The sequence below is a fragment of the Enoplosus armatus genome, chromosome 13, assembly GCF_043641665.1.
Source record: "Enoplosus armatus isolate fEnoArm2 chromosome 13, fEnoArm2.hap1, whole genome shotgun sequence".
In the NCBI taxonomy this organism is placed as follows: Eukaryota; Metazoa; Chordata; class Actinopteri; order Centrarchiformes; family Enoplosidae; genus Enoplosus; species Enoplosus armatus.
Genome location: NC_092192.1, coordinates 23,370,871 through 23,396,853, shown reverse-complemented (window position 1 = coordinate 23,396,853; position 25,983 = coordinate 23,370,871). Strand labels below are relative to the sequence as shown.

At 45.8% G+C, this 25,983-nt stretch overlaps 1 protein-coding gene across 2 annotated transcripts in view; it reads left to right on the top strand.

Moving 5' to 3' along the window:
• Positions 1-25,983, top strand: part of dlg2 (discs, large homolog 2 (Drosophila)) — a 133,417-nt gene that overhangs the window by 23,221 nt on the left and 84,213 nt on the right. The window contains exon 1 of one of the 2 annotated variants that reach the window (XM_070917315.1): positions 24,764-24,862. The exons of the other annotated variant lie outside the window; for it this stretch is intronic. Coding sequence (XP_070773416.1) covers positions 24,764-24,862 — 99 coding nt within the window. Of the gene's footprint in view, positions 1-24,763; positions 24,863-25,983 lie in introns of those variants that run through there. 2 annotated transcript variants of the gene reach the window in all.

Here is a 25,983-nt window from a genome sequence, read left to right as displayed (position 1 = left end):
TCTGCACTTGAAGAATATGTTTAAAAATCTGTTAATTATCTTAAAAGAGAGATTGTTGTCAAAAATGTGGCGAGTGCATCTGTGCATTTCGACAAAGCGATACAGGACGTACAGTTACAGAGGCATTACCATTTAAGTCCTAACAGGAGACTACAAATTGGCCTTAAAGGGGAGATCTTACTTCTAGAGTGCTGCAGGGATGACATAAAGTTAGCATCGCCCTGGTTCACCTCGACAAAAAGCCAGTGGGGATTTTTTTTCCCACGGGATTTTGGATTATTGCAGGAAGTGAGCTCTGTGGCAAAACAAAACGTTGAAATCTCTTAAGCCCGTGTGTAACCACGGACCTCATTTCAGGCATCGAACTAAAAACCCACTCAAAAAAACCCACCGACTTCCAGACGAACGGGAAGCGGAAGTGTAAAAAAATGCGGACTCATTTCCTGGTTTTAGGACTCGCTCCTGCAGCGAATTAGTGAAGCTTTTAATCTGTAGGTAGGCTGGGCAAGACCTGTTGGAGATAAACAAACTCTGCGGACAAATAAGAACGATAAAGATGGAAGTTGTTAATAATAATAATAATAATTAATAATACATTTCATTTATAGAAGGTTCTCAAAGACACTTCACACCAGTTAAAATGGTGATAAAAGCAACGTATTGATAGCAGTTTTGATTTTGAGTTTTAGTTTTGATTTGAACGCGGGGCAGTTTGGCAGTGCAGCCTCGGGTGTGTTTGGGGAGAGAGTTCCGGCAGCTATGGTTCAGGACAGGGGGGGTGATGCGGTCATGATCTTTCCGTCAGTTTCCAAATTGCGGCATGCTTGAATGGCCGTTAAACCATTGTGCGCATGCGCTCATTCGTGTTGTCCAGCCACTTCTGAACTTAACAAAAATCAACCCCCCCCCCCCCCCCCCCCCAAAAAAGTAGCTTTTAAGTAAGTTTTAAGTGATTCTGTCATCAGCAGTGCATTGCCCGTCTTTGTACATCTTTGAGTCATATTTAATGCAGTGTGATGATGTGTTAAAAAGACAATTAGAATTCTTTGGTGTTATTAGTTGTTATTGTTGGCACTCAAATGCTCAAATCCCAATCCCAGCATTCTGTATCCTTCAAATGCCATACTGGTCAAACCTCTCTCTCTCTTTTTCTCACACACACACACACAGACACACACACACACAGTCAAAAGTCAGCGGAGGGCAGTGCTGCCCCCGCTCTGCAAGTGAAATTAAAGCAAGTGTGTTATTATTAAGTTCCAGCCAGTCGGCCACAGCAGCTAATAGCCAGCAAGACAGAGCGGCATGAGAATCCAATTCATTCCGCTGAGCTGACGCTCTCTCGTCCTTCACTCTCTTCTCTCGCTCGCTCTCTCCCCCTCTCTCTCATCCCATGACGCTGCTTAGTCGCTCGGCCCAGAGACAGGAGAGAGAGAGAGAGAGAGAGAGGAGGAGGAGGAGGAGGAGGAGGAGGAGAGGATGAACTGAAAACAAGAGACAGAGGATGAATGAGAGGGAGAGGAAGCTAAGGAATGATTTCGGGTTGTTGGAGGAGGCCAGGCCAGCTGCTAAGCGTTTTTAGCGTGTGTGTGTGTGTGTGTGCGTGTGTGTGTGTGTGTGTTCTGGCTGATGACGCACGCTCCGCTCTGAGATGGCGTTAGGAATCCTGATTGCCTCCAGCGCTGTGGAGGAGGCATCCCAATCCTCACCAGGGGCCCACATGCAGTAACGTTTGTCCGCCTTGGCTTCTCTCCCTCGCCAGGGTGTGCGTGCGAGTGTGTGTGAGTGTGTGTGTGTGTGTGTGTCTCTTCCTCTTCCCACCCCCCCCTCTTCTTCTTCCTCCTTCAGCAACCCCTACCTTTTTTTTTTCTTTTCTTTTTTCCTAATCTTTTCTCCTTGCTTCTTCTCTCACACTGGCATCTTTTTTCTCCATCTTTCTGCTTCCCCCCCCCTCCTTCTCCTCCTCCTCCTCGGTGATATTAGTAGTGATGAACGTGAGCATAGGTTGAGAGCTCCAGCATGGATTGTCTTTGCATTGTCACCACAAAGGTAAGAGACCCGGCACGGATGAAGTGACTCACCGGACCAGAGAGGGGGATGAGAAGGTGGACGTGGACTGAGAGAGCACTGTGGGAGAATGGAGTGAAGCAGGAGGAAAGAAGCTCTGTCTACATAGTCGGTTATTTCTGGAGGTTTGCATGTGCATGCGTGTTTTTTGTCTTCCCTCACCGTCCCCCGATAGTCTCCATCACCTCGTCGCATTGAGCTTTGAAGCACAGAGACGTAATAAATGATTCAGTGTTGCTGTAGGATGCTTTCAACGCATATATATGTGTGTGTGTATACTCACATATATACACACACATATATATATATATATATATATATATATATATATAGTGTGGGTTATTATCTCCCGACCGAGTGGGTTGTCATGTTTAGGAGTGTGTGTGTGTGTGTGTGTGTGTGTGTGTGTGTGTGTGTGAGAGAGAGAATGATTCACTTCTCCCCTCTAACTAACAGTATGCGCGTCAGTCAGCAAACTGCCAGTCCGACGAGATGTGGCGGCAGAAGTTGGCTTGAACTTTCTGTCTGCCGGGCTCGTGGCTCTGCCGCAGCCCGCGTTGCAAAGTGCGGTTTGCGTCCTTGTAACGCACAAGTCCTCATGCGGGCTGCAGAAGTGCGGCGTTTTCACTTGAGAAAGATGCCAGTGTGCTGTGTAAAAGGCACCTCCGCATCACCGGAGAGGGGGAGATCCTCCTCCCGCGGCAACAAGTATGTTCTTGCTCTGTGTCCGTCTCATGATTAATATGAGCAGAAGACCGCATCGGTTTTGGTCATGAGAATATGAAGTTTAAATGTTTTCTGTTACATAATTATTGTTATTTTCACGCATATAATACGGTTACGGCTTGCTGCATATATATGCCATATGCTTTGTGTTAGTTTAGTTTTTTTTTTTATGTGATATGTATGTTGAGTTGAAGTACAGCACAGGAAGTACAGTAGTGTTGTTTGATTGAACTTTTCTACACGGGTCAAAATGTTGTCCAATACATTGGTTTATGACTTAATTCACCTGTAAAACGAACTCCTTTCCCACCATTTAGCGCTAATTAGCAAATTTTTAGCACCCTAACCCACCAGACTAAGATCATGAGCGTGCTAAACATTAGATGTGCTGAGCATCAGCGTGTTAACATTATTGTTGTGATCCAGCAGCATGGCTGTGGACTCTCAGTCTTGTTTACTAGCTGTGACGAAAGGCAATATCTTCAATATATAAGCAATGGTCATAATTGATAATTGCTTTTTTATTATATAACCTAACCATCTGCTATCTGCAGGCATGCAGCAACAGCGAGCAGGTTACTCCTTTTTTACGCTGTCATATATGCTGAAAATCCCAGCGCTGACGGCTCCACTGAGTGGCTCGCAGCCTAAGTATAGGCACAGTCCACGTCCAGTAAGAGAGAGTTGGCCCACGTTCCTGGCTGGTAATGTTAAAGATGGACACATACACCCCCCCCCCCTCCCCTCTCTGCATGTGGTAGATCACACACGTGGCAAGAGCAGTGACCCCCTTTTCCGTCAGTCAGGGTGTCGATATCCTGCAAGCCGTGGTGAAATATTCACACCGGCTTTTGCATGAAATCCATTACCGAGTTGGTGTGCTGCCTTTCACTCGGAGAGCGCCTCACGCAGGGCGGTTGCCCCCTGCGAGAAGCAAGCATGCATTTTGTCGATGGGGGTCGTGATTTTCCTTTTAAAAAGTCTGTTAGTCTGTGGGCACGAACAAACATTTGAATGATAATTTCTTTCACACCTTGAGTAGCCCCATTCGTTACAACAGTCATGTTAGGGCGACGAACTGGTGAAGGTGTTGGGGGGCAACAGGGAATGACAGGGCGTGTTAATACCCAGGTCAGTAGGTTTGAGGCGGAACCACAGAAGGCGACTTCCGACGGGCATGAATGAGATGTAAACAGTCGATCGCCTGATTTGTTTGGGTGGATGCCGTCCCTATTGTAAAGATGCAGACCATTCCGGAACAGTTTCAAATTGTCAATAAAACCCACATTGTGAACTCTACAAGGTGGACTGCAGCCAAGTATGAAGATAAAGGATCCTGCCGAAATAACCAGTACCGCAGCCTATACTATGGAATGGGCCCGGAGATAAAAACAGACTTCCCGCAATGCTTTAGGAAAAACGATGGTTAAAATCAAAATTTGGTCAACTTGGACTGTGCCATTTGTTCTGACGGGGATTATTACGCCTCTAATGGAGGGACAGGAGTGATGGCGGTAAACCCTGGAGCTTTTTTTTTTTTCGTTTTAGAATGTCAGAGGCTGTGGCGCCGCATTCACTGTGGTCGGACTGTGGATGGACTGTGAGAGCCGGAGGAGTGGGGGGCGGCAGTTTTGCCTCACAACTCATTGGCACATTCAATCCTACTGCACAGGGTTACCACAGAGCGTACTCCTCACAGAGACCAAAACTGACGGTGTATTCGGGCGCCCTTTCAGTGATATAGTGCATGTGACCGACGACCGGTTGAACCAAATACGTTGTCGACATGATGTGGCCATGTGATGCTTTTTTTTTGTGTTGGAAAGGACCGACTGCTGCGCGAGCAACAGGCCGCAGGTTTTATGGTGTCCATTGAAAAGTCCACATCGTAGTTGTGAGACACCACCAAATTCTGTTCAGCAGCGTTTCCGAACTGTGATTGCAACAGCTTGCATACTCGAGCGCGGAATGGAGCCTGGAGGAGTATGTGACAGCATTGTTAACATGCTTTATATAAGGTTTAACTTCAGCCCACACAATGCTCAACCTAAGATTAGATGTCCTCCAGTCTTTTAAAAAACACATCCACTCCTTCTTGGTGATGCAGGTGTCACAGGGCAGCACTGCTGCTCTTGAAAAAGACTCGCCATAACTTCGAGTAAACAAAACAATCAGCTCTTCTGTATATACCGTGTCCAGCTATTCTGGTCTCTCTGAGTACCTTGATTCATAATGCACACATTATACAGCAGTCACTCTGAGCTCTTCAGAAGCACCCCCCCCCTCTTAGTGCTTGCATGACACTGTGAATATTATATTCAGCTCTACTACCTTTAAGTATTCAGCTCTCCATAATGAATGTGCACCGTATAATGACATGCAGTTTTCATTCCATAGCCATGTTATGTAATGCTTCCGGGAATGATGAGTACCGTGCTGTAGTTCAGCATGAGAGGGAAATGAGAGGGGAGGAGGGGGAAACCCCCCCCCCCAGAAAGAAACCACTCCTCCATGAGTGTGTTGATACTCTGCCATTGTTGCTGTTTTTAGATTAGCTGCTCTCTCATCTGGATTCTGACACCCATTTGGCGAGGCGAGCGTTCTCGTCTCTCGTCCTGGGGAAAACAAGCATACAGCATAGACGGGTTCAGCTGGGCTGAGCGGCGAATCACTGTCATGTTGAAAATCGTTAAATTGAATCGGCGCGACTTCTAAACTTCGTTTTAAATGTCACTTCCACGAGGCAGTGTCTTAACGAGCTGCAGCAAGTAGAAGTTAAAGTTAGAACTGTAATGACAATAACTTCCCAATGAAGGTCTAGAACTGGAGTGGGCTTACAGAGGGGTTTTTTAGTCAGAAGCCGCGAGGAAGATTTCAAGTTACATGAGGAGTACATAGTACTTTGTCGTCTGCGGAGTTGCCTGGTCCCCTCTTTCTGCACCTTTCTCTATTTTTGTTGCACTCTTTGGAAGTGCAAATAGTTGACTGCCAGTAAATCCCTCTGGGTGTGCGCAACGCCTTTTTTGGTTTCACCCCACAAGCCTGAAACACTTTCCCCCGTTGTTTCTCAGTTCGCATGCTGATCTGAACCTTTTTGCCGAGCTGCGCGGTCAACTGCGTGACCTCTGTTGAGGACCCTGTCCTCTGGCACCCTATAGAGTCCAAAGCATCCTGCTGTTGCCTCGTCATTACCTCAAAATAGAGATCACCCCTCCAGGCAAGTGACTTCAATTGTGATCTTATTATTAATGCAGACATTTTAGTCATTCATTCGTTTTTTGTCCACCAATCGACTACTATGTAGACTTGGCAATAAAACATGGACACGTGCCGGAAACATTACATGAAGTATATTGCAGATAGTGAATGTATTCTAGGAAAGAAATACTGTAGAGGCAACATAAAGTAATAATTATTGTAGCGTAAATAGATTAATATGGGGCACCAAAATATGTAGCGTAACTACATTAATTGCTGCAAAAGATGAAGTACAGGGATTACACTCTTCAGGCTGTCAGAAATGGTCAGTACTTACACTATTCAACAGTAGTGTTGAACTTGTGTTAAATTCACCACGGGGCACCACCCTTTGAAAAAGGAAAATGGTAGCCAATTCATGAATTCAGTCTCAATCCGGAGGTTGCACACGTTCTTGACAGTGACCGTAATACTTCGTACGCACAAACCATGTGATCAACTTCTTTAAGCAAGGAAAAGTTTATTGAACTACTAATGACACACAGATCTATTAACTTATAAGCCCACGAATAAATGAATAAATACAATGACGATCGAGCCAATGAATTGAGCGGTCAGCACTTGAATGAATGAACGAGGACCACTGTATACCAGATAAAGCAGTGACCGGTGTCTCGGCAAGGTGGATTACTTGTGGGAACAAAGGAGACCACCAAGAGGGTGGAAGCTGTAACATTAACCAGTTAAATTGAATTAATGCACCATTCGGCAGCTGAGCGAGGTTATTGGGAAGTAAAAGTAATACCTGAACAATACGAGATTGTTTCTATATTGATGGGAGACCTTACTCTTAGCTTAACATTCCCTGATTGCTCCCATGCTACATCACCAACCCCAATGTCAGGAAAAAGTTAAAGTTTCACCTGCTGACATGGGGGAAAAGGTGAGCTGGACAGGAGGGGTGAAGCGGATGATGAGCGCCGGTTCACACGTGGACTACTCCCTGGAGCTCGGGTGTCCTGGGGTGCTCTGTTCGGATGCAGTCGGTCCCAAAGTGGCTGATGATGATGAGGTCTTCGATCGCCCCCACTCAGCAGGGTGTGAGAGGAAAAACGCGACGATATTCAGATGAATTCAGATGAATTCAGATATCGTTGTGGTACTGAACTTTGGCAGTGTCTGAAGCCCAGACGTCGAAGCAGGTTCTTTTCTTTCAAGGTTCGGTTCTGTGGGGTTCCATCTGAGCGAACGGGGCGTACCTAGCCGGGCGCAGTGCCAACGAGGCAGTAGAGTAGATGAAGAAGAAGAAGAAGAAAAAGGAAAATATAGAACAGGGAAGAAGAGGATCAAAAAGGAAGAACAAAAGAAGAGAGTGAGCTTTGGGGCTCTTCTGTTCTTAAAGTCTCTTGTTAGGGGGCGGTGTCTAATGCCAATGGCGCACCTCCCGCCACTGAATCTGTCCCAGCTGATTCTTTTCTTTGTTGCACTTTCTTATTCTTTATTCTAAAGAATGAACAATGTTTACCATACACTAATTCTAGTCTAATTCTCCCATCGGACAGGGAGCTTTACCTCACAGCATACGACACCCTCTGTCCTTAGACCCTTGATTCAGATGAGGAAAAACTCCCCCAGAAAAACCTCCAACAAAAGAAATAGAAACCTCAAGAAGAGCAACAGAGGAGGGGAGCTCCGTCCCCTACTTATAACCTGCAAATGAACTTTTACAGCCTCTGTAAGCAGGGACAGAAACTAGCTCGTGAAACCATGCCAGATTGCTTGACTAAATGCTTCTTCCGCCGACAGAGAACATGTCGAAACACCACTGATCTCTGACACCTTCGGCGTGACTCGAGTTTTGCCTCACTCGATGTGCTGCATGGTCATGCTTGGCTGCTGGGGCTGATTCAAAGACATTAGGAATCTAATGTGTGCATGATGTGAAATTATTAGCAAGTTAAAATCTTTTTTTGTAGGAACACATACCAGATCCATGTGCTGGTTCCTCATGATGTTCCTATCTGTCTCCGTCCATCTCTGCGTCTGCTCTGTCTGCGATTGACACAGTTTAACAGCATTAAGCTAACAAATCTTGTTAGAGCCTGGCTGTGGCAGAAAGCACATCCCCTGCAACAATAATAAAACTTTCCTCCCACTACAGGGCAGCCTGCTGGGTAGATTTGTGATTAGTTGTGTTGCCTGGAAACAGCACCGCTTCTCTATAGGGGTGAAGGAGGACAGGCTCTCTGGAAAGGGCAAACAGTCAGATGTCTAGTGGTTCTGCTGGCACCCCTTACATTGTGTGTGTCGTGAAGCGATTAAGTTGTCCGATAGTTAATTCTCCTGACATTATGTCTGCTCTGAGCAGAAGCCCGTCAGATCTTTAACCGGCTCACCCTCCCGCATCACCCGAGAACAAGCGGGGCCGGGCCACTCTGCTTGTGGGTGGGAAGCTCAGGTGACTGTAGCGCCGAGGGTGAGGACATGTCAGGCTGTCAGGGCAGGGTAAGTTACTACCAGCGGAACTGGAAGAAGAAGAAAAAACAAATTTTAGAGAGCAAAGGTCAGAACGGAGTTGAGAGATGTAGAAATAGGGAAATTTAAAGCACAACTTACATTAGCTATGCAATATTCCCCCCATAAGCAAAGACATCGTCGGCATACGGCATTGGCATGGATCCATGTCTTTGAGGAGTGAGTGACGTGTACGGAAGGAGAAACCTGTACAAGCAACGTGGATGCCCTGCTACACCCACGCTTCAACAAACTCATGCGCGAAAATAAAATCAAACTTTAGGTCTAAAAATATATAATTAACTTTACACTTGTTTAAACTGAGATACACAGCAATGCACCAACAGAGACAGAAGAAGAAGAAGCGTGCTCGCCAGGAAACACAGACGAAAACAACAACGCAGGGTTAAGACTTTTAAGAACTGGCTGTGCACATGTTTTAGGAGGAAGGGAATGCACTCGACGTGTTTGTCCGTGAGTAATTCTGAATATAAACATACCATTTGTTTACAAGGCAACTCCACCATGCACCTTTTAGCATGTACCTAAGCGCAAACAAAAAACCTAGAATTTTACAAGAAGTTATAATGTCCTGGCCCTGATTTAGCGCAACGGCACACACACTACTGCAAATGCGCAATCATGCATGTGGCAGCAACTACCATTCGACCAATATCAAGTCGTGCCTTTTTATTCTGTTCATGTAATGTACAGTAAGGGAGGGGGTGAGGCGCTTGTACTTTTGATCTGTTGTTATGTGACGTTCAAAGAGGTGGGGGGTGGGACCAAAAACAGAAATGGAAGTTTTGGTCTGTGTGTCGTCTCCACTTGAGCCTGTCAGTTGAGGTCAGCAAAGTGACCCGGTGCTTTAGCTCCAGCTGCTGCGTTGCATTCACAAGCTGATCCACACAGACAAAGTGTAAGGGGAACACTGATTTTTTCCTCCAACTGAAATCTCTTTACTGAGATTAGATTTTTGTGTTGAAATGATGCGATGAATACTGACTAAGATTGATATTATATGGTACTTTGCATGGGAATTTATAGTTATGAGTCGCAATCAACGAAGGCCACTCCGGATCAAAACATTTTCGATGCAGGTGTGGTGGACCTGAGCTCCCGCCGAGAGGCCCTGACAAGTCGCTTTCCACACGTCCCAGCTTGGATATTTTTGCTGTGTGGGGGTAGCTCACAAGATGACAATGGATGATAGTTAGACCCAAGCACCCCCTTTCTTCATGTGCCTCATGCTGCCCTCTGCCTGTCGCCCTCCCCTCTTCACCAGCTGTTCTTCTTCTGTGAGCTGTTGCAGCACTCGCTCCTACAGGCTTTTCATAATAGCACCGAAGCGCCTAAAATGTGGATGATATGTCCGCTGAGCTACAGTGGCACGTTGGCATGTGTAACTAATATTTCCTCACGCAGGGGGTCATTTCAGGTGGCAAAGAAAATAGCTATCGGGCTGGATTTCATATAGTTTAACATGTTTTGGTGCAGGAAAGCTAAAACATTTTTTTTGGAGACTAAGAATCTTACTTCAGAAGGTGCAGACAGCAGTACACACCTGCAGTATGAACTTGCATAGCATTTAGGCTTGTGCTCAGTGATACTGATAGTGAGCACAAAGAGAAAAATAGTGGATAGTTCATATTTTGTGATGGCTATCTTGTTGTTAAAAGGGTAGTAGTAGGGGTGTGCATCTCTCCCTTATAAGACGATTCGATACATATCGAGATACATGGGCTACGATACGATTCAGGGGCGATGCATTTTAATACAGGACGATTCGGTGCGATACGATGCGATCTGATACAGTTCTTAACATTTGTTTAATGTAGGCATTAAAGCCAATTATATTAAAGTAGCATCGCTTACCTTCAAATGGGTACTGCATATTTCATGAAAGACCAGGGAATCCCAACAGGTTATGTAACAACAAGCAACGTTCAGTTGGGTATGTTTTGACTAAAAAGCGAAACAAAGACATCCTCCGGGACAGCTACGTATTATCTCATGACAGACGCATTCGGCTGAAAGTCGCCAGTTAACAGGGTCACCCGTTAAACCGGGACACCCGCATAGGTTTCACCGTGCCGTCTCGCCAGGTGAGTGTTGAGATATGTCGTGCTGCCGCGGTACTTCATCGCTGCTCCTACAGACCTCACAAACGGCCAGACGTTGGTCCAATTTTCCGTACTACTCATAAAACACATCTTCCAAACTTTAGATTTGATGGCGCACTGCGTTGACCTTTGACCTTTTTACGAGAGTGGAGACGCTGTGCAGAATTAGCATCAAAGCTTCAGTCGACCGATTTGTAACTTTAGAATTGGGCCATGTGCTGGTACATGGTACGTTTACATCGCTCTGGGGGTCTGTGTACCCATGTGGTCGCATCTTTAACGTTAAAGCCGAATCCCGATTTGTATCGGTAAAGCGTTACACCCCTACGGTTAACTAGTAGTAACAGTAGTATATAAAAGTACATAGGGAATGAATTAATTGCAGAATACACGTAAAAAGCCATTTATTGGATAATGGCTGATTTGAAATGATGATAATCATCTGGGACAATTTTGTTATAAATTCTATAGTATTATGTAAGTCATTATAATTGAACCCCTGTAGTTCGGAGGGATTCAGTGGCCTCTTCAACCCTGATCAATAGTCCGCCCTGCAGCTGAGGAGCCCTCTCAGTTGTCCCCCCCCATACAGGGGAAGGTCTCATCAAATACACCACGTTGCTAGGTATCCTGTAGATTCAGCGGTGCCAAGTCGGTGTGCCTGCGTTTGGGATGTCAACTTCAGTCGTTTCTGAGCAGTTTCATCTCCATCCTCCAGCTCGTCCACCACCCCCAGGTTTCCTCCTCCACTTTCCCTCTCCGCTCCTCATCCGAACCCCCCTCTCTTTCCTCCTCCTCCTTTTCCTCCCCCAGCACAACTTCACTCTCTCGGAGAGATCCGTTTGGTCTCCTCCGTTCACTAATGCTGCTGAATCGATGGACTGTTACCACGGTAACAGGAAGGCTGGCACCAAAAATATATTCTATACAACATCTTTAATACCTCCCCCTACACTCAGTTTGCCGACTGGTGCATCTTCCCACATATGCCGCCGTGACCTCACTTCCCAAAGCAGGATGCACGTTGCACGCTGCTGTCTGATGTAGAAATTAAAGACAAAAGAATCGAGTGTTTGTGAAACATTACAGTACATTTAAAAGTGTAAAAGACCTGTAACTTATGAAGTAATATGAGCACAACATGAGAATGCCTCCTCCCCTGAGTAAGGAGCTCAGTCTTGTTAGAATTTGTGAAAGCACAGGATCACATGCAAAAGTCTGAGTTTAGGTCTGTCCCTGCTGCCTACGAAAAGTCCTTTCCTCATAACCCTAAAACTAACCTTCATCAGTTTATTCTTGTTGCTTTACTTGTTGAACCTTTTGTTGCACAGTTTAATGTTATACACCCAAGTGTATATATATAAATATACATATATATATATTTATATATATATAAATCAATCCACTTGGTTGCCTAGGGCTACCTCAGGTGTGAGCTAGCTGCAAAGCTAATGTGGCATCGAGGCAAGCTGAGCCCAGAGCTGCAGCTGCTACATGGCACTGTAATCATTTGCTATTATTAGTCACATTTCTGTTGTTATTATAGTTATTGTCATTACTGTAGTCCCCCCACCCCCCCCCACCCCACCCCCCTCAGGGAACTGTGATAATATCATAAAGAGTACGGTTTAGACCTGCTCTGTTTGTAAAGCGCCATGAGACGACTTTTGTTGTGATTTGGCGCGACATAAATACAATTGAATTGGAACTGGGCCGTGGGGCTGTTACCCAGGGTTACCCCACCCTGTCTGAACACAGCCATTGATGATACAATGGGCTACCATGATATGCAGGGCAACCAACAGGTCAACATGTGAGGTCTTCGCTGTGTGATGTAGCGCCGCTGCTCATTTTCCCCAGAGGCTTCAACAACACAGTATGTACATTTTCTGCCGCTAGGGGTCTCTCAATCAAAACAACAACAAAAGTGAAGTAGCACGGGATCATGGGAGTTGTTGTCTTTACCACCATTGCTGACGGAAGTCTGTCTGACGTGACTGCGGCTCAGAAAGGAGTAGTTACTGGATGTGACTCCGGTTCTATGAGGTCAATCCCCATTCACAGACTAGGGAACGTAAAGTTTTATCCGCTTTGCCGCTTTTATTCATTTCATTCTAAAAATAGCCGCAAGTGATGTGAGCTAACGTAACGTCAACTTGCTAACTTACCCTTAGTTGAGTTGACTATCCATACAGGTACTGCAGCTAATGTTATGTGGCGAATGCAATGGCGGGGTTAGCTCTGGGCCGTTATCCATGGTCAAAGCAGTCGTGCGCAAAATGACTTCATGAGCACGTTGAACGTTGTGGAAACGTTCTAACATGGCTGCACATCTGGTGTTTCCCCGGAAGTTACGGCAATGAGAGGAGGTAAAGGGGATATGATGCCACTGACAGGCGACCAAATGAAACGCACCGTTACCTTGAATAAAACTGCGCATTTCTCTGGCTTTGGACATTGTTGGAAACATTTGGGATAATGCAAGCACACAGCTCAACAAAATATGTAGTGCAGGTCTAACCGTTTTTAGACATTTTAATGTGGAAATGTTACATGTTACACCTTGTAATAAGCCTGATGTAGTTAATGATGTCAGCGGAGGCAGTCTTTATTGCAGGTGAGGTGGTGTGTGCTGATAATACAGTGGTAGTGTGCGCTGCCGTGCAGTACACGCAGCTAGTAATCACAAGGAGTCATTAGAAGTCGTTCCTGTTAGTGTGTGTTTGCTCAGTATTACGTAAGGTTATAACCCATAGTTGGTACTTGATGTATTTTTCACGCTCCGGTGACATGTGGTTAGAAATGTAAATGAGTTACGTGTGTAACATGTTGGGCTTTCCCCCGGTGGCTCCTGATTGGTTGACACCGCACCAGAAAGTAGCTGGAAATGTTGCCAGATTGGGCGATTTTCCGCCCATGCAGGTGGCTGTAGGATGGTTTTATGTCGGTAAAAATCAGCTGACAAAACTTTGGCCTGACTTGTCATAGTGCAGACGTTTTTTCTCTCTCTTTTTTTCTTTTTCTTTTCAATATTCATATTATGATCTGGCTAATAATTACGTTTTTGAAGCAACCCTGGCTGACACAGCCCAAGTACTCCAAAAATGACACCAAAAACGCAGTAGCATAGTTTTTTTTTTAACCACGTGACAGTATGGCGGGTAGCCTTCCAAGAGTTAGTAGCCCCACCTAGTGGAAAAGTCGCGCCACGCCACTGAGAAGCACCCCCCCCCCCCCGCCTTGCATCGGTTCAAATCGCGTGGTGTTACTCTGTTGCTGGTGTTTTTTTACCAGAGCACCGCGGTAGTGACAGCGTGGAGTACTGCTTGTTATGTAACACTGTGTGTGAGTGTGTGAGTGTGTGAGGGAGGGAGGGAAGGAGAGACAGTAATCCAAGATGGTTTGCAGCATGCTGGAAATAAAAACACTACTTCTAAGTGCACATGACTCTCTCACACACACAGATATTCAGACACACAGATACAGTATGCCAACCAATATCCGCACCACGTTTCTCCTGTTTTTCCTCTCTCGTCTTCCTTTCGCTCCTGCACATGTTGATCACATTCAACCAGCAGACTTTTCTTCTTCTTCTTCTTCACCCCCCCCCCACCCCACCCGTCTTGACAGTTCAGTCCCGCCTGCTTTGCCTGTGAGCGGCGATGGAGCTTTGCATCAGGCACAGGGTCCTTTTATTGGTGTTTTAAACCCCCCCCCCCCCCCCCCTACACACAGAAAAGAGTGGTCCGGCCACCTCAAGCGTGCCGCCACAATCATTTCTCTCCACCAAACGCCGCCTCAACCGACACCGTCCCTTTCTTCGCTTTCTCCGGCTTCCAATCCTCGGGAGAAGGTTTGGCAGTTATCCGCTGGCTTGCCTTCATGTTACGACAAAGCTGCCATGTTTTTTGCGTGCTACTGTGCTCTCAGATCACACGCGCAGGTAAGGGACCTCCTCTGTTTGCGTGAAAGGGGGAGGACGTGCATGTGATTCCGCGTGAAGCCCGGGAGTGAGCGGAGGCAAACTTGTGGGTCTGTAGCACAGGTGTACACGTGGTGTTTAATCTCCTCTATGTTTTTCTCTGCGTGTGTGTTTACCGGCTCTCTTGTTATACAAGTCTTAAAACTGGAAGGCTGTGTGAGTACAGTTGCCTGACAATAAACCCGCCATCATTTAATCGTCTCTCCAAACTGCCGTGCTTATTGTGTATTTATTTTTATTCAAGTTACAGCACTTATCTTACCTATCAGCACAAAGCCGTGCCCCGCGGTCACCTCCACCTTCAACCTCGGCTGATATGGGAGTTAATGCTGCCAGCTAAGTAGGCTCAGTGCAAGCTTTGATCACTCACTACCGCAGAAGCTCAATGGCATAAGCCGCCAGCCGAACAACAGCTAGCGTATTACATTATTCCACGGTAGGGGATGTACGGTTGCTGTCATAAAATAAAGACTCGGCAGCAATGCGTAGTCTTAATGTGTGCGTGTACTGGTACACAGCGTTGTGGTTTTAAATCAGCACTGGCATGACTCGTATAGCTGCATATCAGGAATTGGTTGATAAAGATTAAATGAACAGATTTTGTGATGAATTGCACGGGTGATTTTTCCCAATTTTGGATTCTGAATGACAACCGTCTGCACGTTACAGTGAAGATGTGCGGAAATCTGAGAATCACTCTTGGAGCCACTTAAAGCTACAGTTGGCAATATTATTGTAATATAATTTCAGTTTGAATAACAAATTTTTGACCATTGCATGTCATCAACAATGAAAATAAATATTTAAAAAAAACGTGTCTGTGAGCACCGGCCCCTTTTTGTGTTTAGTCTTTTAAAAAACTGGACCAGGTCTGAATCAAACAACCAATCAGGGGTTAGCTAGCACGTAACTGGCCAATCACATCGGCTCCGTACAAACGAGGGCGTTCTACAGAAGGTTCCACCCTCTGGATTGGAGTGTTAATCGGAAAACAGTTGGAAATCAGAACCCCCGTCCTGATTGGTTGTTTGATTCAGACCTGGTCCAGTTTTATTTTTTTTAAAGGACTAAACACAACAGGGGCTGGGGGTGCTCACGGACACACATTTTATTTAAAGGAGCCCTCCAATTAAATATTGCCGGTGACATGCAATGGTCAAGTTGTTTCAGCCGATCATGGGGGAATGAACAAGCACAGACCAACATGTAATATCTATTAAAAAAACAAGTATAAACCACCTTATGACGAAAGTTTAATGACAGTGTTGCATAAACACGATCTGTTTGCCGAAATCTCCGAAGCAGCTAACGTCAAGGGAAAAGTGCTCCTGAAAATAGAAGGTACCAAATCTCAGAATCCCTCCTGAAATCTCTCTCGGAGGAATCATGCTGAAAGTGAACCGAGGACCAAAACGTGTGAAAAGTGTGGCCATCGAGGTTTTTAGACCCTCAATGTTGCAAGTAGAAAAGTTATAATGACATATTTTGACTTTTATGTGTGTTTTTTTTCTTTCTTTTTAATTTTCTCTAACAACTGTGGAGTTTTACACAAGGGCAAAAGTCAGCACTGCACACCTCACCTGTATGCCTACAGGGAAATAACCCAGGTGCTCATTTAAGCAGAACATTATTTCATGGCTTAAATCTCATGATAATTACCCATTTTCCATCAATTTGCATAGTAGGCTGTACGTAGACCTTAACGTGAAGGTATCACAGCCCATCTAACTACATTGTTTTGTAATTTCTCTGCACCCCGCGAGTGAATCTGGCAGGAAAACACGCTGATAATCTCTTGTAAACGATGTAAATCATATATTACATGCAATATAAATGATCTGATTCGCATAGATGATAACATATGTGGCCCATGCTCCCCACTCCTGGAGTTTCAAGAGAGATTGGAATCATTTTAGGAAAGTCGATCGGATGCCTCTACTCGTAGTCCTAAAAGTAGGACTAGGATGAAAAGGTAGTGACATTTACAGCTGACGGATTCGGTTCCGGTCATCCGGTTTGGTTGTGATGTGTCCCAGCTAGGCCTGAGGAATACCAGTTATCAGTTTCGGCCCCGGACCTGATTTGGTTTAAATGAATGCTGCCCTGGTGGGTGATGAATTATCACAGTTAACAAGTTCTCCATCCCTCTCTCCCTCCTTTGTCGGCTGCCTCCCTCCACAGCAGAGGGGGGGAGGAGGAGGGGAGGGCGGGGGGTGCCCAGACTCAGCAATGTTCCCATCCCCAATTCCCTGCCTCCCGGTTCGCCTTCTAAACCCATTGGCACTTGTTTTTGTTTTTGCTGCTCAGACCCTCAGAAATCAGTAATGTAATTCAGGGTCCAGATGTTGTGAAACCAGACTGTACATCACCAGTAATAGCTAGGATGCTGTCTAATGACACATGCGTTACTTCATGCTAAATTAGAGTCAGGCCCCCTGCTTCGAAAAGCGGAATTGTGACGCAGCACTTGACTGAGCCTAATTCTTACTACTTCTTCTTTTTATAGAGAGAGAGAGATTTGGAGTCGAGGGATTGCTGCACAGCTGGAAGGGATCAGTGGTGTATGCATTTCAACTCTTCCGTGGCCTTGAAAACCAATGCTCCCCCATCAAGTAATGCACAAGTGGCTGTATAGAGAGCCATACTTGGGAGGGATTATTCCTCACTGTGATACACATGTCAGAGCGAATCGCAGGCAAGGGGGACTTTGAGCTACCTCTTAAATACTGTATGACACAGATTAGGTTGATAAATGTGTAGGAAATAAACCCAGCAGCATTTGAATGCAAACTGCACCGCTAAATGATGCTAGGGGTGTTAAGAATTAACCGTTTAACCCCCCCCCCCCCCCCCCGGCTACTACAAGTTTCCGTCTTGACGTTTTCACCGGCTCGGCAGCAGTTGTTAAGCACAAGTATTCCAGTTTAGCGGCACCTAGTGACCGCAGCAGGAAACTGCAACAACATTGGAAAACTTTTTGTTCAATTTTGTGACTTTTTACAAATTCCAAGCCCCCCACCCTCTTTGCTAGGTAAGCGATTTGAGATGTTTGAAAGAAAAGAAGGGAGAAACTTTGCGGCCTCAGTTGGAATGGAACCCCCCCCCCCCCCCCCAAATGTCCCGTTCCATTTTGGTGTTGCGGTTGCAAAGGGTCTAAACAGTCATTTGGAATATTATCATTCACCTTTTGGCCCTCGCATGGATTTTTGTCGCAGCTCAGCTATCATCTTTGGGGATTAAAATACATTCAGGACCCAGGTAGTAAAATTATCTAGATTTTTGCAACTTTTGCAATGGCAAAATAATAATAATAATAATAAAAAATTTGTTGTCAGATGTCACGGAAAAAACTTCACTGCCCAAACAGGCAAAAGTTGAAGAAATGCAACTTTTGCAAGTCTCATCTGCAAGCACAGCAGATACAAGCTTTGCTGACTTCGGATAACACAACCCACCAAACGTACACATCACATACTTGCCTTTCTCTGCTTGTAGTCAAACTTTCCTTGTGCTCTGCTGTGTGTGTGTGTGTGTGTGTGTGTGTGTGTGTGTGTGCGTGTCACCCCGTGAAGTGTCCGTGCCGCAGCAGAGTCCGTCCAGCCCGTGGTTCCCTCTTGGCTGGACTCCCTGTAGCGGGGGCGGGGTGTGGGAGGGAACTTGTTTGCCGCAGTTACCGATGCAGCGACGGGGAAGCAATTCATTGCTGGCCCACAACGCTCACACACACACACACACACGCGCATATACTGGCACAATGAGCAGCCCGTCTGAGTGCTGCCAGAGAGCAGGCAGTTGTTTGAAGAGAGCACTTCCCAGCTAGAGGGAGAGCAGGTTGAATCTCCACACACACAGACACACACACACACACACACACACACACACATATACGGTCTAACACACATCTTCATACACAGGCATGCAGGAGGAGAAGGGACAGAGCGCGGAGGTAAGGAAAGACTTTAAGGCCGTTCACAGTTTACTATTTACAATGTGTGAGTGTGAGATATGTGAGTGAGATGGTGCGTGGGCGCGCACTTGTGTGTGTGTGTGTGTGTGTGTGCATTAGCTGCCAGCTCACCCTGCAGTCCCGAGTGGTAAGAGTGCTTGAACTCTGTAGCAGTAAAAACTGCAGCAAAAGTCTTGCTGGTGTCTTCTTCTCTGCTTCCACCTCTCACTGACAGCTCCACGGGCTTATAGAGCCTCAGCCGCTGAATCATTCATATATGTAAATCTCAGTGGCGAGGTACCGTAGCACCCCCCCCCGTGGGCTAGAAATCTGCCTTTATTTGTGCTCCGGTTCGGTGAAAAAAGCAGGAGGTTTTCCGTTTGCTGAACGCAAAACAGCCTGTGTTGCAAGGGTTGGGGGGGATGAAGTCCTGCTGAAACAATTCATGGCTGAGTCGGTCAGTCACTTGCAATTTTGATCATCTATTCATGATGTCAATTACTTACTGAAGCTACAACCCGTTGCATTGGTAGCGTATGAAGCCTGTCTTCTTTTATTTTGAAATGAATATTTTCTGCGAGTGGTCCATGTCAAGTAAATACTGAAACGGAACTGAAACTACATTTGGAACCATGACAGGCCTGCAGAAATATTACTATACTTTATTATTTGTATTTCTGATTTGGACAACGATGGAAGTTCAAGTTGCACTTAACAGAAATTTATCCTTCAGTGATGTCTGGGAGACATTTCTTTTTATTAAATCCTCCACTGACGCCTTAGTGCAGCCGTGGTGTCATGAGCTGTCACTCAGAGGAGGATTAGGAAGTACTAATGTGGGGACAGGTGCGTGTTTTATCCTCCCGTCTCCTTGTTCTGCGGCTTTAGTCGCATTGTAGTTGACCAGCGGTACAAGTTGTTGTTGTTGTTGTTGTTGTTGTTGTTGTTGTTGTTCCGGCACTGCAGGCTCAGCCATCTACAGGCCATTATGAATGCGCGCCCGCCTTTTACCGTGTAAGCGGTGGCCCCCGTTAGTTACATGACAGAAAGTTTGGTTGGTGACGTGTTTTCTCATCTTGGCCGTTCGTAAATCATTTGTGCTGGGGGAGCTGTTTGCGATAACGAGCGGAAAAGCACGTTGACTCCACTTGTGTTTGTCCCAGGGCCTCCCTTTGTGAGATCCAATAAAGTGGCCTCTTTCCCATTCATGCTTTCCCTCTCTCTGTCAACCCCCCCCTTCCCTCCTTCTCTCTCTCTGGCTTCCTCCTTTCTCTTGTCAGAGCTCAGGTATTGTTCCGAGGGGAAAGCCCCCCCTTTGGTTTTCGGGACACAGGGGAATTTAAGAGGTAGAAATGAGGGAGAGAGAGAAAGGTAAGATGGTTCCCAACTGGAGGGAAAGAGAAAGGAACAATTTCCCCAGCCTTTAAGCTCTCTTTGTCTCTCACCCAGTTAGCGGAACAAGGAATCAAATTCACATCTAGAATCAATGTGGCCTCATATTCTCGGGATTAACTAACTGTTTGTGTGTAGTTCTGTCACATTGTAAACACACACCCCTCTTGCCCAGTGCACTTAACTGGTTACCACTAACTATGAATCAGAAAGCGCTGAGAGACACACCATTTTGGTTTTGGTCTTTTAATGGGATTTTGTTGACAATGACAATCAGTTCTTCCAGCACCAGTCACGTTTCCATAAACCTGTTTTTATCGCATTGGAAAAGCTGTTAACGGCAAAATTCGGTCGATTGCACACAAGAAGAAAACGGAGCGCGGCGACACGTCCGGCTATGCGAGACTACCCCAAAAGTGAAGCCAAAACTATCGCCCCCCGGTGGCTGGCTGTTAGTTTAGGAAGTCTTCTATGAGTTGCGTTTTAAGCGTCTTTATCGCAGCCGGTCAGGTTCATTTAATTGTGGGAAGTCAAAATCGCAATCGGGATTAAAATTCGATGAATTGCACCGCCCTACAGCGATCTCTAGCGCTAGCAAACAAGCCGACCGACTAACACTGTGACAACTGTGGCTTTCCCTGCTAGCACTGCAGCACAAAGGCTGGAGACGTAACGTCGTGCGCCTTCACAGGTCCGACATTTATGCAACTCAGTAGTAGGAAGGAACCTGAACGCCTCCTTGGCATTCTTGTTACTCTTCATGTATGTTATTATAGTCAGTCCACATGAAATGTGTGCGCAGCACCGAGGCTCCGACTCCATCACTTCCTGCGAGCTCACACCTTAAAGGTTAGCACAACGAGAGGCCGTAACATGTTCAGACTGGGGAGGGGGGGGGGGTCTGACTCTATAGGTTGTATCTTTGCTTATTCCATACTGCCACTGAGACAACAACTTCTTGACCTTTTTGTAAACTGAAAGCATGAATTTGTCGAGTTTTAAAAGGTGAAGGAGACAAGTGTGTTGATGGTACTCTCCTGTATTATCGCAACAATGTAATTGTATTCGTAGGACTCATAGCACGGCACGGCACGGCGTGGCTCCTGTATTCCGTTAACGCGAGAGCCACGGTGTGAAAGAACGCGGCTGCGCTCTGTTGACATGTTACCCGCAGCCACTTGAGAGACAGCGTTTCATATTGCTCTTGAATGGACATATTTGTAATTGGACCATTAACCCAGCGTGGGGGGAGTGTTGTGTGTAAACATCATCCGTCAGCCACATGTCGTGTAGGTTCAGTTTACAGCTCCATGTGCTGTTTGTCTCTGAGTCATGGGCTCCGTGGTGGTGGGTTTCATTCTGGATTCGTTTCAGTGTAAAGATGCAAAATGTGATGTCGGTATTTAAAATAGCAGGAAGTGGTAATAGAAATTGGCATATGGGGTTAGGAATCAGAATCAGAATCAGAAACTGTTTATTGCCAAGTAACATACATTACAAGGAATTTGCTGTGGTCTGAAGGTGCTATTGTTTTGATAACAAATAAGTAGAATATAAAAGGTAAAATAAGAATAAGAATAAAAATAAGATAAGATAAGGATGCAGAAGCCTGATGCTGGCTTTGGGCCTGTTGATGCTTGAGTCCTGTCACTGCAAGCTGCAAGCATTCCGCCGTGTCCTCTAGTTCTCGGGACACGCAAGTGGATTGTAAAGCGTACCGCATAGTGGCCTAATCAGCAGTAAGAATGTCTCTCAGTGTCCTGGGTAGTCAGATCTTCTAACGAAACGCTGTATAAAGCCCATTGTCACAAATCACAAGTTTGCCTCAAGGGGCTTCACAATCTGTACAGCGTGCATCCTTAGACCCTCAATTTAGACAAGGAAAACTTACCCCCCCAAAAAAACCTTTAATTAGAGAGTCTCGGGCTATTTTCGCCGTTTTTGAATACTTTTGATTTTACCTTTATACACCACTCTAAAACAGGTTTAGCATGCCAGTGTTTGGTATCTCTTTCTTCAGCACAACCTCACCTGTATGACCTGACAATTCGTTTTTTTTCACTGTGGCATGCTGTATCAGCATGGTGGACCCCCCCCCCCCCCCCCCCGTACAAATCAGATTTCTTTTTTTACTTTTTAAGGTTTAAGGTTGCAAACATAACATGTGAGAGGTGAAATTGACATCACAACAAGCAATACACAACTAAGATACAACAAAGATATTTAAAGACCCATCTTGCGTACTTGTAAATATGATATTTATATCAAATGTATATCGTCCTGTCTCCGTTTTTCACTCGGCCTGTCAACACCAAACAAGAACTCAATCGCGCCGGCGGGAAGAGCAACCGAGTAGGGGTCCCTCCTCCAGGACGGACGTGCATTAAAAAGTGCAGTCAGAGAAGCTTTAATTGGGAGTTGACAGCCTCGAGGATGGGGAGTGACATTTCGCCCTGGTTTTGTGTTTTTTTTAATTCATGAAGTGCACTGTGGAATTGTTTCCCCCCACCCCACAGGCTCCCTGATTAATTAATCCTCACTGACCTCAGTCCCTGTTTATTAAAGTTGGTTTATAATTGAGTTTTTAGTTACCGGCTCCCTCTCTCTGTGTCACCACTCGCACAGCGTGATGTCCTCAGTGCTACGGTTCCATCTAGTGGTTCAGTTCAAACAACACTGCGCTGTCCACTGTAGGTTTATACTGGCGAACCAGCGCGCAGCGCTCGCACAGTGCCTGCCAGGCCTGCTGCTGCAGCTGTGTTATGTAGCCCGAGTGCTCGACGGCCCGCCAGGCTTTTAACAATCTCGCCCTCTGCAGCTCTCCCGCAGGCTGAGGACTGACTAAGAGTCATGGAGAGAGGGATGGGGAAAGTTTCAACCAGCTGTTAGCAGGGTTACATGTTGTTTTGTGTGTATTTTACAGTACTGCATCTTGGCTGCGTCTGACGATCGGGGGGGGGACTTCAGTGTGTTCTCGTGCAGGAGTCAAACCTGCATTATCAACCATTCAAGTTCATAACTGCCATTCACCATTCATAACTGCATGTCCGCTACAAACCAATTTGGCAACTGTCTCAGTTTCATAGCAGTGCATCTAGGATGTTAAAAAGTATTTTCTTTTGCAGGGAAAGGCTTGCCAGAAATGCACACACACACACACTCATGCGCAGACACACTCTTTGGTAGAAGTTTCTAGAAGTAGAATCAGATAGCACTACATTCTGACATGAGATATGTAGTCGCCACCGGCAGGGCGTGACTTCTGAACATATGAACCTGCTGTGGGTTTTGTCATTTTCACCCGGTAATGCACACATCTCTTTACCTGGGCCGGGTGCCAGATGAAGACGTCCCCCGGGGGGTGAAGTGTGGGGGGCGTGGATATGATAATGCAACCGTGTGGAAGAAAGGAAGTCACTTTTCTTTTTTTTTTTAGCAGGTTAGAGGTGCAAGTTATAATGTGGATAGCGTAAATTTAGATACTGCGCAAGTTTATTTCCAACAGTGTTACAGAAACAAACTGAAGTAGCAGAATGACTCAAGTGCTCCATTTAAACAGAATGTGATGAGATTGCGTGGTCAAAATGCAACCGGGCATCTCAGATGGTTAATCCCGCCCCTAATCGGCCACGTCAGTCGTTTCCTCGGACTGCGTGCTCCTCGTGCCCTACCTTACCTCACCTCAGAGTAAACGTCTCATAAAAATAACCTGCGCTTTAAAGCAGTCGTGTGTGAGTTTTTAATCCAGTGCAGAAATACTGTAAATTTACTACACTACATTTATGCCATCAAGCACTTGTTCATTCCATCAGCTAAGCACTAAGTCCTCCACACGGCCTGAAGCCTGCGTACAGCACATGACCGCTTGAATCACATTATTATGTTTAATTGTAATTCTTTGACATAACGTGCACGTTGTGTATGAAACGGCTGCAGTATGAGGATAATTAAAGAGACGGATGTCGTATGTTTAGGTGGAGTGATGAAGCATCAGAGAAATACTCAAATACTTTTTTGATATTTCACAAATATATAGCTTCATTTATTAAAAAAAAAAAAAAAAAAGCAGATGTTACTCAAATAGGAGGAAATCGTGCATTTGTTGATTTGCCTTTTTTTTCCCCACATTTATACAACTATTGCACCCGAATGCATCATTCTGGCTGGCAATAAATTCCCACTTTACACAGCTGCAAAATAAATAAATAAATACAAATCTGTTGAGATGGACCTCCGATGGAAAACACTAAACTTGACACTTAAAGTGGCTGTCTGCAGTTTTAATTTGTCAGGCGGAACCTTGGCCAGCTGGGGGCACCCTCACAACATCAAGACTGAGAGAGAGAGAGAGACCCCTTTGCTTTACCTGCTGCTGCATGTGCACGGCAGCCACAGACTCAGCCTACGAGTCTAAAACAAAAGCAGTAAGCAGTTCTTTTCTAAATGCAAATTAGTCCCAGTTAAGGACTGAGGAGGCTGATCCCTCCACAGAAGTGAGACTTGCAGGAGGGGGGACGGTCAGGGCGCTCGAGGTGGAGTGGGAAGAGAGAGAAAAGAGAGATAGAGAAAGTGGGCATTGCTGACAGAGAGAGAGAGAGAGAGGGGGGGGGGTGTATGGTGGGGATAGAGGGTGTGTGTGTGTGTGTGTGAGCAAAAGCCCGTATGCAAAAACCTCCCTCTCTCGCTTTCTTGCCGGGTTCGACTGTAGCTCCTCGTCCCCCTGCCTCGCAGCTGTGCCGTCCAGCCGGTCACTTCTTCTTCTTCTTCTTCTTCTTCTTCTTCTTCTTCTTCTTTTTTTGTTTTTTCTAAAGAGGAATGTCTCCCATAGTCAAAAGCCCAGAGTGCACCCCGGTGCTGTGTCACTGCAAAGTTGCCTGCACCAACAACACTTTGTCGCTGATGTTTGGATGCAAGGTAGGTCGCAGACCGCTTCTTCTTTTGCTTCGGAGGTTTGCGGTGATGTCGGCGGTTGCTCTGTTTGAGTAGTAGAAGTGGCTGGGGGGGGGGGTGTAGGGGCTCTCTGTGCTCTGTTACACCTGATCCAAGTGGGAACCCTATGGGGTGAGGACTGGTTGTGTCCTTCCATAAGCCGAAGAGAGAGAGAGAGAGAGAACAGTTTAAGTTTGCATTTGAAAGGCAGTGCTAACGCGGTTTTGTTTTTCCCCATCTGCGCCCCCTTGAAGCTGTGCTAATGCTCACTGGGGCTTAATGAGAGCATATTTACAGTAGTATTTCTGCATCCCCTTGCTGTCACCCTTCGTTTATCGGAATGACCGGAGTTACTCCCCGTAAGTCATGACATGTCCTCCCTTTAAGTGATCTTTAAGTGCGCTTCAAGTCCAGCTCCCCGGAGTTGCCAGAGTTGTCAGGAATGGAGGGCTCACCGTTATAAAATGATTTCGATGAATCAGAAAATGAACACCGGATGATTTATGTTCTTTTTCAGTGACGTATCGAAGCCCATTTACTGTCTGAAACTAACTTCTTTTTGTTCTCCTATTGATGCATAAAGCCACTGCTGACAGTACGTCACCGCCCGCGTGCTTTACGAAAGCGGCGGTGGGCCTTTACCGCAAAAAAAACCTGGAAGCGTTCGCTACTGTTGCCAAAATATTCTTTATTCTTTAGCTGTTCCAAAACTACATTTAGACATCGCTTTTTGCTGGGAGGTCGTTTTGAAACGTTGCATGTTTAACAAAGCTCAATGAAGAAGATCTTTTAGCAAGATTATCTTGCACACACACAACATCTCTCTTCGTTACAGAACAGAATGAAAACAATTAACGAATCAACAGACATCAACTATGGTGCATGAAATACCCAGTCTGTGGACATTGCTTTGTTTAGGACCATAATCCCATCAATAACTATGGTGCGTTTTGTGAACAGCAACTGGAAAAACACCCAGACTATCACCCAAAAAGAGCCTGACACGCTGAAGCTGAAAAACACCAGATCACAACAGAAATGTGTATGTTCGACTGCAAAAGCAAGACAAGCAGCAGAGCCATGGCTCGGCTCTCCCTCCCACTGTC